The sequence below is a fragment of the Lacerta agilis genome, chromosome 3, assembly GCF_009819535.1.
Source record: "Lacerta agilis isolate rLacAgi1 chromosome 3, rLacAgi1.pri, whole genome shotgun sequence".
In the NCBI taxonomy this organism is placed as follows: Eukaryota; Metazoa; Chordata; class Lepidosauria; order Squamata; family Lacertidae; genus Lacerta; species Lacerta agilis.
Window position 1 is genome coordinate 4,828,914 of NC_046314.1, and position 13,372 is coordinate 4,842,285.

The window sequence follows — 13,372 nt, forward strand, 5'->3', positions numbered from 1 at the left end:
ATGCCCCGTGGAGGACCTTAAGGTCCACAAATAACAACACTTTGGAGGTCCCGAGCCTCAAGGAGGTTAGATTGGTCTCAACCAGTGCCAGGGCCTTTTCAGTACTGGCCCTGACTTGGTGGAACGCTCTGTCACAAGAGACAAGGGCCCTGCGGGATTTGACATCTTTCCGCAGGGCCTGCAAGATGGAGGTGTTCCGCCTGGCCTTCGGCTTGGACTCACTCTGGCCCCTTATATGGGATTTGGTATATAACTTTTCCCTTGGCTTTTTTGCTGGCCTATGTAGGACCAGCATGCATAGCTGGCTTGGGTGAACAGCTGATGTTTCCTCCCTTTAAGGTCTTGATTTATGGGCTACTACTAAAATGAGGCTGCATTTTAAGCCGTATTTTAATTAACTGTGTTTTTTTCTTTTTTTCTATTATGTTTTATTGTAATTTATATTCCGTGTTAGCCTCCCTGAGCCCAGCCCTGGCCAGGGAGGGCGGGGTATAAATAATTTATTATTATTATTATTATTATTATTATTATTATTATGGCACTTGGAAACAGAGCTTTAAAGCGCTCACTGTGCCTGGAAAGAGCGGAGGATAAGCCTCTTAGTATGTATTCCCTATTTTGTGTGTACCTTATGGATTTTACAGCACATTTTAAGTGGAGAAATCTTTTTTAGGCTAGTACCTCCACCCAAGCTTGCTTCCCTTGATGTGTCCCATGCTAGCCTGCTGAACAGCACATGGTCCCGAGGAGGAAGCGAACAATGCCGAAAATACCTTGCCAGCCTCATTTCCTGTTTCCCTAGTACCTGCGTCCTGGATGAAGGGGGCTGCCCCATTGCCTGGGGTTTGACGGACCAATTTGCTACTATGATCCATGGTTATACTTTGCCGGAACACCGCAGGAAAGGGTACAACCGCCTCATAGCAACAGTCCTCGCTAAGAAGTTACATAGCCAGGGATTCCCAGCTCAGGGAAATGTTCTGGAGGATAACGTCCCATCAGTAACTCTACTGAAAAGCATGAATGCCCACTTCTTGCCGTGCCAGTTTGTCAGACTTATCCACACACCTTTCGGTTTCGTAAACACACCTCGGCTGTAGCTTAGAAATTCAGTGACGTTTGTGGCATTTCTTTACAATGGATGGAAGATACACTGTAGCAGTTTTTGGGGTGAAATTTGGTGATATGCAGAAAATCAGAAAACTTCATAGAATCTTAGAGTTAGAAGGGACCCAAGGGTCACCTAGTCCAGCCCCCTGCAATGCAGGAATCTCAGCTAAAGCAGTATTCATAGTGTGGGAATGTTTAGGGATGCAGGAGAGGATATATTATGTTATTTTATCCTATTCCAACTTGTGTTAACAAGTCCCAGAACTTAGCAGAGTTTTCATTCCACTTTTAAACACACACAGCGGATAGCTTGCTCAGGTTCACTAGAACCTCTATAATAATACTGTCCTGGTATTTCCCCCTTTTGTTGTTCAGTCATTCAGTCGTGTCCGACTCTTCGTGACCCCATGGACCAGAGCACGCCAGGCACGCCTATCCTTCACTGCCTCTCACAGTTTGGCCAAACTCATGTTAGTAGCTTCGAGAACACTGTCCAACCATCTCTTCCTCTGTCGTCCCCTTCTCCTTGTGCCCTCCATCTTTCCCAACATCAGGGTCTTTTCTAGGGAGTCTTCTCTTCTCATGAGGTGGCCAAAGTACTGGAGCCTCAACTTCAGGATCTGTCCTTCCAGTGAGCACTCAGGGCTGATTTCTTTGAGAATGGATAGGTTTGATCTTCTTGCAGTCCATGGGACTCTCAAGAGTCTCCTCCAGCACCATAATTCAAAAGCATCAATTCTTCGGCGATCAGCCTTCTTGATGGTCCAGCTCTCACTTCCGTACATTACTACTGGGAAAACCATAGCTTTAACTATACGGACCTTTGTCGGCATTTTCCCCTTTAATCCCTCTTAAAATAAGACATGACACAGTCTTGATGAGTCTGGAAATGAAGGCAATTTTCCCCAAACCCAGCACAAACTGAAGGAGGTCTTTAAGAACAACAGTGAATGGAGCAGTGAAATGGAAGGGGTGGGCCAGGCACCCCTGCAACACACACCCCAGGATCGAGGGGGTCATGGGCCTCTGTCAATTTATCGGGTCCTCCATTCCCAGCCTGCCATGCATTCTGCTCTGCCCCAAATGAACATATTGGCGTTCAGTCCAAACTGTGACACACCAATGGCAAAGAATGAAACAAACAAGAACAAGACAGCATTGGACAAAGGTTTCTTGCTTTGCACATTGCACATTGCACTTGAGATGGGGAAAGCCGACGTCTATCTGCTCTAGAAGATCCGCATAATCCAGAGACCTTGGGCTGGCCATGGAAAGAACTGCAAGCTTTGCCTTTAACATGGTTCTGTGAAGCCTCTTCAGATCCGTGATGTGGAGATTCCCAACAAGCGGTAAAGGCCTGGGTGCTGGTGGAAGATTTTGGGAGCTCTTGTTCCAGAAAGTGCCCAGTTTCAAAATGAATGTAATTGTAGGAATAAATAGGAACACTGCTAGAATCTGTTCCTTTCAGCAACTTGCCTGTAGTGATAATAATGAAAATTACAGTAAAATTTCATCAGACACAGTGACAAGCGAAATGGGCAGCATATATGCTGAGCTAGGTGTTCTCTCTAGTGAACCATTTAACTTACCTGGCAGGGGAGACACCTTGATCTTTAATCCATCCATTTAAATGGGATGTGCCCCAATTTTCCCTAGTTCTTATTCAAATCTTACTCTCCATTTTAATACTTAGTGCCTACCTCCTCAAACAAAAACTTTGTTAAACTGGTTTAACCTCTTGAAACCTACAGAGACTCAACACAGGATAAACTGCAACATTCAATTGCACTTAATGATACAAGGTAGAAAGAGTAGCATTTTGAAATCCTCCTGGATTAATGGATTACAATTTGCAAGAGAGCATTAAAAAGTTACATCAGATTTTTACTGTCCTTCAAGTATCTCTTTTTTGCTATTCATGTAAGAAATCCACCACTAGGACATTAGTTTAGTTAATTAAATGGACAGGACCAATACTGGGTCCAACGGTCAAGAAGACTGTTCCTGCACATGTAGAGGGAAGTGAGAAGTAGATGAGGCATGTCGATTTAGGAGAAGGAAAAGAAAAGGCTAAGGAGTAAACCTACACAAATCCAGAGTGGAGTCCCTTGTACACCACCTTCTGCCAATTCCTGCAGCCCAGCTGGCACCAAACATATTGCTCTGCTTTCCTTTGGACTCCCATCAGTGAGGCCAAGAGGGGCATTTTGTCGTCTGGGCAGCCCAGGACCTCTAGATACACTCACTGTCCAGGCTTGCGTCCCAGGGACGTCACTATATGGTTTGACTTCACCCCCAGAGGCGCACTCCATTGCCTCTCGAGACGATGGATACCAACAACAGTGGCAGAGATAGATCTTATAGGGAAAGCATTGCAGTAATATTTTAAGGTACAGTATGAGATCTTGCCACACCTGTCAACTGATCAGGGTGCAATGTAGGTGGGAGATGGCATTTGGAATGGAGGACTTTTAAGCCTGAGCCTTCAGAGCTCTCCCCAGAGCACAGCTGTAGTCTATCCATGTTGCCTGATGATTTAGACCAGGGGTGGCCAACTCCTAAGAGACCGTGATCTACTTACAGAGTTAAAAACTGGCAGTGATCTACCCCTTTTTGGGGGGTTCAGGTCAAAGTTGTTGAGCTTTTTCGGGGAGGAGAAAGCCCTGTTTTTTTAAGGCATTCAGGTCAAAGTTGTTGTTGAGCTTTTTTAGGGAGAAGGAAATCCCTGTTTTTGGGTGGTGCAGGGCAAAAAAGTTGAGCTTTTCTTAGGGGAGCCACAGTTGTTGAGCCTCTTCAGGGGAGCCAGTGATCTACCAGTGATCTACCTCAGATGTCCAGTGATCTACCGGTAGATCACGATCTACCTGTTGGACGTGCCTGATTTAGACTACTGACAGAGTAGCTTACTCACAAGTATCCCTTTACTTTCTTCCTCAAGTGGGCAGTCTGGCATCAGGCAGCTAATTGACCCTGCACCTTTAGGGCCCTGTTCTCCCTGGGATTCAGTTGCGTCTTCCCTTATATCTCTGATTCCTTGAAGTGAAGTGTCTTGAAGGAGGAGCTTGGGCTGCTGCCATGTCTCCTGAGGGAACTGGATCCTCTGGTTTTTTCTCTGTGTGCCTCAGCACAGGGTGCTCTGCCGTGGTATTTGCCTCAGGGAGATATAGGCCACCCTCTGAAGAGTCCTCCATCAGGGATATGATGAAGAGACTGCAAAATGGAACCCAGCCCTATGTATTTATATCATAACATTTATCCACCACTTGGTTGTTTTTTTGTTAAAAAAAGCTGAAAGTGGTTAGGTGTCATGGACTGGCTGTGACGGGAGGCAGCAGCTGGGAAATCCCCAGAGGGAGAAGGCTCTGAGTCAGGGGACTGGTGGTGGGACGAGTGGCCAGTGGGAGAAGAGGGAGCTGACTGGGAGGAGGAGGAGGTGTTGGAAGCTGAAGAGGTAACAGGGTTTTGTGAGCAGGAAGAAACGGGGGCAGAGAACAGTTCAGACAGGAGAGGAAGGGGGTCAGGAGACAGAGATGACGCAGCCTGCCTCATCCGGGGAGTCTCCCCCTTCTGCTGAGACCAGCTCCCTTCTCCCTGGTCACCCACAACATGGAGAGCAATGAAGACGGCAAAGTCATGAGATGCAAGGGGATGGAGATGTAGGCCGCTGGGGAGGGGCTTTAGAGGGCAGTGGGAAGGTGGAGACCTTCAGTCCTCATAAGCTGGCAGGAGCTGAAGGCAGGAGTAGGTCAGCAATAAAAACACCACCAGTGCCGGGGAAGTTAACTCTTTATTCAAAGAAAGCAAAATAGTGCAGGTCTAGTGATCACAGCATCTCCCATCCAGTTCCCCCCTCCATTTTTAAAATAGGATTTCTCCACAGAGTAAGTTTTTATTTAATGTTCTTAATCAGATTCCTGATGCAAATTGTAAAGACAAGTGAAATTTATCACTGCTCTTTTCACATGGAAAGACTTAATCTAGTTTGTTACCTGCAGACTTGCTATACCTGAGGCCCTCAGTTAAAATCTCAGCCTCTTGATCAGAGTGGAGGGAAGCAGCTGCTTTGTACTACTCCTTTTTGACCAGCCATCGCTTAAATCTTTGTTTTTAAAAGTGCCCTCCACTTAGAACAGGCACCCCCAAACTTGGCCCTCCAGATGTTTTGGGACTACAACTCCCATCATCCCTAGCTAACAGGACCAGTGGTCAGGGATGGTGGGAATTGTAGTCCCAAAACAGCTGGAGGGCCGAATTTGGGAATATCTGACTTAGAACCACATGATGACGCAATAAAATACACAAGGAATGAAGTGGTTTGACACAAAAAAATACAGATTTCAATGTTAGCAGGTAATTTTTTTTCTGATCAGAATCAAAGAACTTCAAAATTAAATTCCTAGCCTGAACCAAAGCACTACAATTAACACAAAATCATATTTACTACAAACATTAAGCAGAACATAGTGTGCAACACTTAAGTTTTGTGACACAGCATAGGCCAATCCGACTGGAAGTCTACTGAACCAAAATGCCGATGGTTAATAGAGGTGTTTAAAAAACGGTTTGCATTGCACACACAGGGAGGATAAGCAACCCATGAAGTTTGTGTCTTATGAACGTGGCAGAGCACAGACTTGGTGGGGCATGGGCGATGTTGCTAACCCAAGAGCAGGCGTAAAATCCAGGTCATCTTCAGATGTTCCCGGAGGTAGCTGGAACGTGAATCTCTGCAGGAGGCTTGTTAAAAAGAGGAAGAGCTCCATTTTGGCAAGAGTCTGACCTAAACATTCTCTCCGACCTGTAAGGAAGCGCAAGCAGGATTGAAACTGGCTTTATTGCTTTCTTAATAACATTTTATTGGTTTATCTATAATGGAATGCATCAAACCGCTTACTGTTTAAAATTTCATAATGATACCGTTCAGAAATGCAACAAGAATGAATAATCATCTTGAATAAATGCATGCTCTCCAAGTGTCCCAATTCTCCAGTGACAGTCCCACAATTATGAAAGCTGTCCTGGCTTCTGATCTGATGCCAGAATGTCCCCATTTCCCTGTTTCGCCAGTGGCTGTGCTGCTGAGCTTGGGGAGAAAGAAGAGCCAGCGTTTGTCCCTCCATAGTGGCTGTTGGAGGAGAGGATGCGGCTGCCGAGGCCTAGCGTGATGATGCAGTGGCTCTGAGGGGGAGGCAGAGGGCAGAGCAGCCCTGAGTGGGATGAAATGGGGAGCGGAACAGAGCACAAGGAGTCTGGGTTTATTTTTTTAAAATGCTTTGTGCATCCATGTCTAATCTTTCTAAAATGTATTTATCGGTGTGTGTTTTTCCTTTTGCAAATCTACAAAAAGAACAACACCAATTTGGGGCTAAGGGTTTTTTTCAGGACAGGGGAGGGTGTGTGTGCTGAGTCCCATTGGTGTAGGGGTGGCACTGCCCTTCTTCTGAAAGGGGGGGGGACCACAAATGGGATGTCGAGGAGGGTGAGTTGGGTGGGTGTGAAAAATGTCCCGATTTTCACCTGAGGAATGTTGGCAAGATGAACCCCCAGCAGGGAGCATTCTACAGGGCTGAAAACCAAGGTGAGCGGATGTTTTTCAGCCCATGGTCTGAGAGTTTTCTGCACCTCATCCTCCAAACAACCTGTATCCATTCTGCCTCACAGCAAGCAGGTGCCATTATCACAGATCAATGGCACATTCTGGCCAGGCCAAAGCAACAAGGGGAGCACAGAGCAGGTCCACTGAAAGCCAAGGCCTGGGGGAACTTCTGAGGCTGGTTAGAGGGCCTTGAAGTGTCCCATTTGGCCACTGGCCCAGAAGTTGCCCTGCTGAAAACGAATAATGCTGCGTATCTTATTGCAGTTCTAAATGACAGATAGAAGTACTCCAAAGTTTGGGACTGGGTCCTCTGTCCAAGTTTTACTTTATGTTAAGATGCTTAGGATGGCCTGTTCATTAAGCTCACATTGGATATGTATAAATAGACACAAAATAAGTTACCTGCAGAGAAAGGCAGGAATGCTTCTCTCTTTCTGAACTTTCCTTCAGAGTCAAGAAAGTGCTCAGGATAAAATTGGTATGGTTTTTCCCACTGAGATTCATCGTGCAGCACAGAGGTCAGTAGTGGCATGATGTGAGTCCCCTGCAAAGGAAAAGCAAGAGTTATTTAAAAAGTGGATATGGCCCCTCAAGCAAATTGTTATGCTATAGTCCTCAATGTCTTGTTTTTTAAAGCAAGAAATGATCCGGAATATAATCCAGAGATTATATACCATTAGCTCCTTAAACGGTCATCATTGGGCTGAGAGAATTGTTGACTGAGCCCCTTGCCCAACTTTTCTGGGACGACTCAATAAAGACCTGTATGGAGAAAGGAAGGCAGAAGCAAGTAGGCCAAGACTAGGGAACTGGTGCCCCCAGGAGGGGGAAAGGCCCCCAAATTTAAAGGGAGGTCAGTGGGGCCTGCTCCTAGGGTTAGCCTAAAGTGTAATGTCCTCATTAATGAAGAAATTGATTGCAGTCAGCTGAGCAAAGAATGCAGTTTAATCCAAGTGATTACCTTTGGAATGAAGTAGCCTTTGAGGGTAACATCCACAGTGGTTGCATGGGGTAGATTTGTTGGGACAATGTCAGCAAATCTCTGGATCTCATGGATCACAGCATCTACATATGGCATTTTTGTTCGGTGCTCAATCCTTGGTTGAGAAGATCCAACAACCTTCGCAATTTCTTCTTGGACCTTATCTGGAGGCAGTGGAGGGTTTTTGTTGTTGTTAAAATAAACATTGGTGGTTTTCTTGTCCCCCCAAATGCTAAACTCAAAAGCATATGTTTGCCATCACCTCATATCTTCAGATTTCCTGGAGTAACTGACAGCTAATTATGCTATGGGACTTTCTGATCCATGAGCACAATCTCACAACATAATGCAAAGTTGTGGAAGATGCTATTCAGCTGATATTTTTAGTGGAAACTCACAATTTGCTGACAGTTATGCAGGAAGCGAAAGTCAGGAACATTGTGGGGGGGCTGACACCCGTGATGTCACACAGTGAAACTAGGCCCAAAAAGGCCCACCCGATTGTGGAATATTGAGGGGGGCCGCCCACCTCAAGGAAATTGTGGGGCTCACCCCCAGCTGCCCGGCCCCCCATGTATAACTGGAATCAAGATATGCTAGCTACGCAGAGTAATGGGAGCCAACCCAATGAAAAGTACTCACTCTGAATTTCAGGATATTTCATCATTAGTAAGAGTCCCCAGCGCAATGTGCTAGAAGCGGTCTGCGTGCCAGCAGAAAATAAGTTACCCACAACGGCTTTTAGGTTTTCATTGTGGAAATATCCATTCGGCTTGTCCTTCTCCTGGTGTGTAAAAAAGAAAGAACTGGATATAACAAGGTGAAGGAGCAAATTGTATGTGTGGATATCCAAGTAGCTAGCCAAGGGCTGGGAGGGCACTCACTGGAAAACAGCCCTGCAAGCAGTCAGGTCACAGACTCCCAATATTAGCCAAAGCTTTATAGAGCAAAAATAAAAGAAAATGTGCAGAGTGTATTAGACACCAGCTCACATGGAAATGTATTTTTAAAATGTGAAAATTTCAAATTTTCTTGGCGGGCTTAAAAGACTCCATTACCTCTTTCTGTCTCAGAAGAAATGAATCAATGAAGCTCCTTTGGTCATTTTCATCCAGATCTCTAAGGTGTTTTATGAAGGTGGCATTTACGAAGGCATGTATCTCATCTCTGTTGTGAAGAAGAGTCTTGGGAGCTCCCAAAAGCGAACCAAGAGCGGGAAACATGTTATACAGCTGTAAAGATAAAATACGAAAAAGAGAAAAGCCCAGTGCTTACAGGTAATTCTCAGGTGGTACTCCAAATATGTTTGCTCATCTTCCTCAGAACAATAAATGTTTTTGGGTTGGAGCAACGTTGAGTAAATACCCCTAAGAGGCCAAGGCTGCAATAGAGCTGGCTGGAGGGCCATTTTCTTACATGCTGTTGTAGTTATCAAGCCCCCTTGTACTTGTGGATTAGCAGTTTGCTCAGATGTGGGCAAGCCCCTAGACAGAGCTCAACACGGTATAGTTATACCACTAGTGGCAGGGCCATCAATATACAGAAAGTCAATTATGGTTTAAGTCATCCAGCTATTATATTTTAAGCAGAATATCCAATTATATGAATGAAAATAATAAATGGGGGGAACATTGTCTTGAAATTCAACATTTGCTTTTTAAAAATAAATTTGTTTTGGGCCCTTCTTTATTTCTTTTCCATTTGACAAGTTTAGATTACCATGACAGAGGGGCTTCCAAAGAGCCGGACATTTTCATTGACCAACTTCAGAAGTTTTCTAAATGTGGAATCTTCGTATTCAAATCGCTTGTTTAGTAGGATGGACACTATGATATTGGCAACAGCGGCATTCATAATTGTGGTGGTTTCAAATGGTTGTCCTATACATAAATATTAAACCATGTTCAGATAAAATACCAAGTATAATTGCTCTTCACTGCCTTCAGTTCCCAGTGTCAGCCTACCTATGTATAGCGTACATTTATCTTAGAAACTGATCCTACGTTCTGGTGGACTTGGAGATATCTGAGTTAAGAATTGCTAAAAAGAGTCACGGGCGCTATTGCAGTATATACCTAACCAGAGGTCTATATACCTACCCAGTGGCAGCAGTGGGCGCCACCAGGCCTGTAAGGTGAAAAGGCTCCCCATTTTTTAATCGAGCCAAATTGCTTTAATTATTCAACCCCAGTGTCTTCAAGAAGAAGCAAGCAGATTAAACAGATATTTCTATTTCATTTCTGGTCCCCCTGGTAGAAGAGTCTTGTGCACAGCAGTTATTGCCACAACAGATTTATATTCCAGCCTTTGATAAAACATCCCCTGGGGGGCCACTTCTAGATGTTAAATGATCTTCTCTACATACTTGGCAGGGCTCCTTTATCTAGACATTTCCTGTAATAGTGGCTGATACACATTTGTAATCTGCCAACCCTTTGCCAATTTCGGTTCTATACCTGTACACTCAGCTCCCAGGCAGGCCTTGCACACAGCAAGCACAATAATGGCCAGTGCGGTGCCTGCCTGCCTGCCCAGCCTCCCACTTGTCTGTCCATTCCCAACATCCTGGGCTGGTGGACTGGCTGAACCACCTCAGCTCCTGGCAACCAGCAGCCCCTGGCCAGCCCCAGAGGGACCGTTCACCTGAGGAGCTTGTAGCCAGGGTTGCTGCAACAAACAGCTGTGCAAGCCTCTGGGAGGCAGAGATGGGAGAGGGCATCCATGGAGGGAGGGAAGGAAAGAGGGGCAGAGGCCAGAGTTGCCCATGGCACCCTGACCACCATTCAAGGTACCGGAGGGTGCCATGGCACACGGGTTGAAAAACACTGCCCTGAACACTGCAGATGGGTTACTTCTTCACAGGGAATCATGGTTAGCCTACTATAGTTCTGAGAATTAACAATATGTATATAAGACAACATTCTGGGCATCTAATGTAGTGCTGTTTTGCCCTGGAGGACCAGAAGGAAACACGAACCCACCTTGGTAAGATTCAAATCTCTTAATCAGGACACTGCATTCTTCCACAATTCTGTCCTCTATGGACCTCTTTCCCATGCCATAGTCCCGTAATGTGCTTAGTGCAAACCGCCTCATCACTTTCCAGTTTTCACCATGTGAAAAAAGAACACCTGAAGAGAAGAGATCCAGTTTCAAGTTACCATGGCCACGACAATATGTTTTGGCTTACCTCACCCTTCTTCTGTGGAACTGAAGATGCCTCTTAGCTGGTCCCTCATTCGGTCTCTGATAAGACACACGCTCTCCAGAACTCCAGCAATATCCCTATGGGTTGTACCCATTGCAGAAGGGGTTCTCCAGTTTATGGCCCTTCAGATGTAATGGTACATTATCTTATGACCAGATTCTCCCATTTCCTCAACGCTACTCTTTTGCTGGCAGTGACAAAGACATTTGACATTATCCATCAAATGGCTGCAGCTACACTGGTCGATTGAAAAATTGGCAGGATGTCCTCAAAGCTATAATTTAAACTAATAATCAGTTCCATGAACTAACCAAATTTCACAAACAGCACAAGCTATTATGCAGAAGGAAAGGTCTCACCAAAGCCCCTTGCAAACTCCTCAAAAATCGGGATGATGGGTCTCTCTGCAAATGCGTCTGCCTGATTCACCAGGGCCTCCTTGACTGTCTCGTACCCTGTCAGCACCACCATTTTCTGGAATCCCATTTGGATGTGGAAGATGGGGCCATATTCTTTTGACAACTGGAGTTCAATGACCAAAAGAGAGAAACATCAAGGGTAACTAAACGTACATAAACTCTCCCAGATCTGAAATAAAAACTGATTTCATTTACATGGTTTCATGGTATATTTGTGACTGAATTATCAACCTTAAATGTCTAAGCATGTATAGATGGTATATTACACCAGTAAAATTAGCTAAAATGTATAAAGTGAGTGATAAATGCTGGAAATGTAAAGAGAAAGAGGGAATGTTTTATCATATGTGGTGGGAATGTAATAAGGTGAAAGGCTTCTGGGAAATGATATATAATAAGATGAAAAAAATGTTGAAAAAATAATACTAAAGTTGGAAATACAATAAGAATTTAGAAAATTTGAAAATCCTGAGAAGCGGTTGAGGGAAGTAAAAAATATGTATAAGAGATGAATAAGAATGGTTGTTTAAAAGAATGTATGTAAAATTTAATAAAAAATATTTTAAAAAAATAAAAATAAAAGTATCTTACTCAACCAACTGAGCTATCAGTTCTGGCTGCTCATAATTAGGTTCCTCTGTTTCACCCATGGCGTGCTAGTGCTTTCCAATATCGCCTTTAGCTAAAATTACCTTGGAGACTTAATCTAGATTTAATCTGATGCCAATTTTTACACCTGCCCAAAGAATCCTGGCAACTGTGGGTGTTGCGAAGAGATGAACATTCTCAATAAGAACATAATTTCAGACATAGGCACACTTAAAAGCCCACATTCAGCAATATAAATGCTTTGTTTTGTTTCATGTTAAATGATTGTGAAAACTTGAATGGATTCCAACACTGTTTTTAGATGTGCTGGCTTCACATTGAAAAGTTTGATAATTTTGCAGCTAATTTTTGCAGATAAGGCTGGTTGTGGAATTCCTATTCCCCTCCTCCAGTGACCCAGTCCCTCCACAGCACAGATCAGCTATCAGCCTAAACCATAACAGCAATCACACACAAAAAGGAAGAAAAAAGGAATAAGTGATACTTGACAGAGTTTTGTCATTTTTGCATTTATGCATATATGAGATGGAACACTGACATCTACGTGGCCTCAAAACATCCACAGAATCTTTGCTTTGCTGCAAAAATAACAGAAAATGTTACCTTTAACATTGTTCTGTACGGTCTCTTCAGATCCATCATGTGGAGATTTCCAAGAAGTGGTAAAGGTGTAGGACCTGGTGGGAGATTTTTGGAGCTCCTATTCCAGAAACATCCCCATTTCAAAATGCATATAATCGTAAGGATGCACAGGAACAATGTTGGAATCTGTTCAGTCCAATCCATTTCTTTTCAGCGAGCAAATTTCTGAAGCGATTACTGTGAAAGTCACAACATAGTTTGATCAAGGACAATGTCTGCCGGCTGAAATGAGCAGCAAATTTATCATACTAGGAACTGTCTCTAGCAAATCATTTCATTCAATGGCATGCCTTCCATTTCCCCCAAGACTTTACTGCAATCTACGCTTGATGATTTAGCTTTCCCTTTAAATGTATGGTAAAGGACCCCTGGATAGTTAAGTCCAGTCAAAGGCGACGATGGGGTTGCGGCGCTCATCTCGCTTTCAGGCCGAGGGAGCCGGAGTTTGTCCACAGACACCTTTCCGGGTCATGTGGCCAGCATGACTAAAATGCTAATGGTGGACGGAGGACCGTGACGAGTGCCAGAGCGCACGGAAATGCCGTTTATCTTCCCTCTGCAGCAGTACCTATTTATCTACTTGCACTGGCATGCTTTTCAGCTAGGTTGGCAGGAGCTGGGACAGAGCAAAGGGAGCTCACACGGTCATAGGGATTCGAACCGCCAACCTTCCAATCAGGAAGCCCAAGAGGCTCAGTGGTTTAGACCACAGCACCACCCGCACCCCTTTATACTCACTTGAGCAGGGGTGTTTTCTTCCTGAAATGAACACATCGTTCAGCAGCTTCAACCTCTTTTGAATTCTC

At 44.5% G+C, this 13,372-nt stretch overlaps 1 protein-coding gene across 2 annotated transcripts; it reads right to left on the reverse strand.

Moving 5' to 3' along the window:
- Positions 1–5,665: 5,665 nt before the first annotated feature.
- On the reverse strand, positions 5,666–13,372 carry LOC117043221 (cytochrome P450 2K6-like). 2 transcript variants are annotated; one of them, XM_033142684.1, is made up of 9 exons: positions 12,528–12,825; positions 11,256–11,418; positions 10,670–10,819; positions 9,408–9,568; positions 8,747–8,920; positions 8,331–8,472; positions 7,668–7,852; positions 7,109–7,250; positions 5,666–5,908 (listed from the first exon to the last, which is right to left on the reverse strand). In XM_033142684.1, the coding sequence occupies exons 1-9, from the start codon at positions 12,708–12,710 to the stop codon at positions 5,721–5,723; spliced, it is 1,488 nt and encodes a 495-aa protein (XP_032998575.1). In that variant the 5' UTR covers positions 12,711–12,825; the 3' UTR covers positions 5,666–5,720. The 2 variants fall into 2 exon arrangements, with proteins under 2 accessions (XP_032998575.1, XP_032998574.1); XM_033142683.1 differs by lacking the exon at positions 5,666–5,908 and adding an exon at positions 13,305–13,372 and having other exon boundaries at positions 7,032–7,250; positions 12,528–12,743.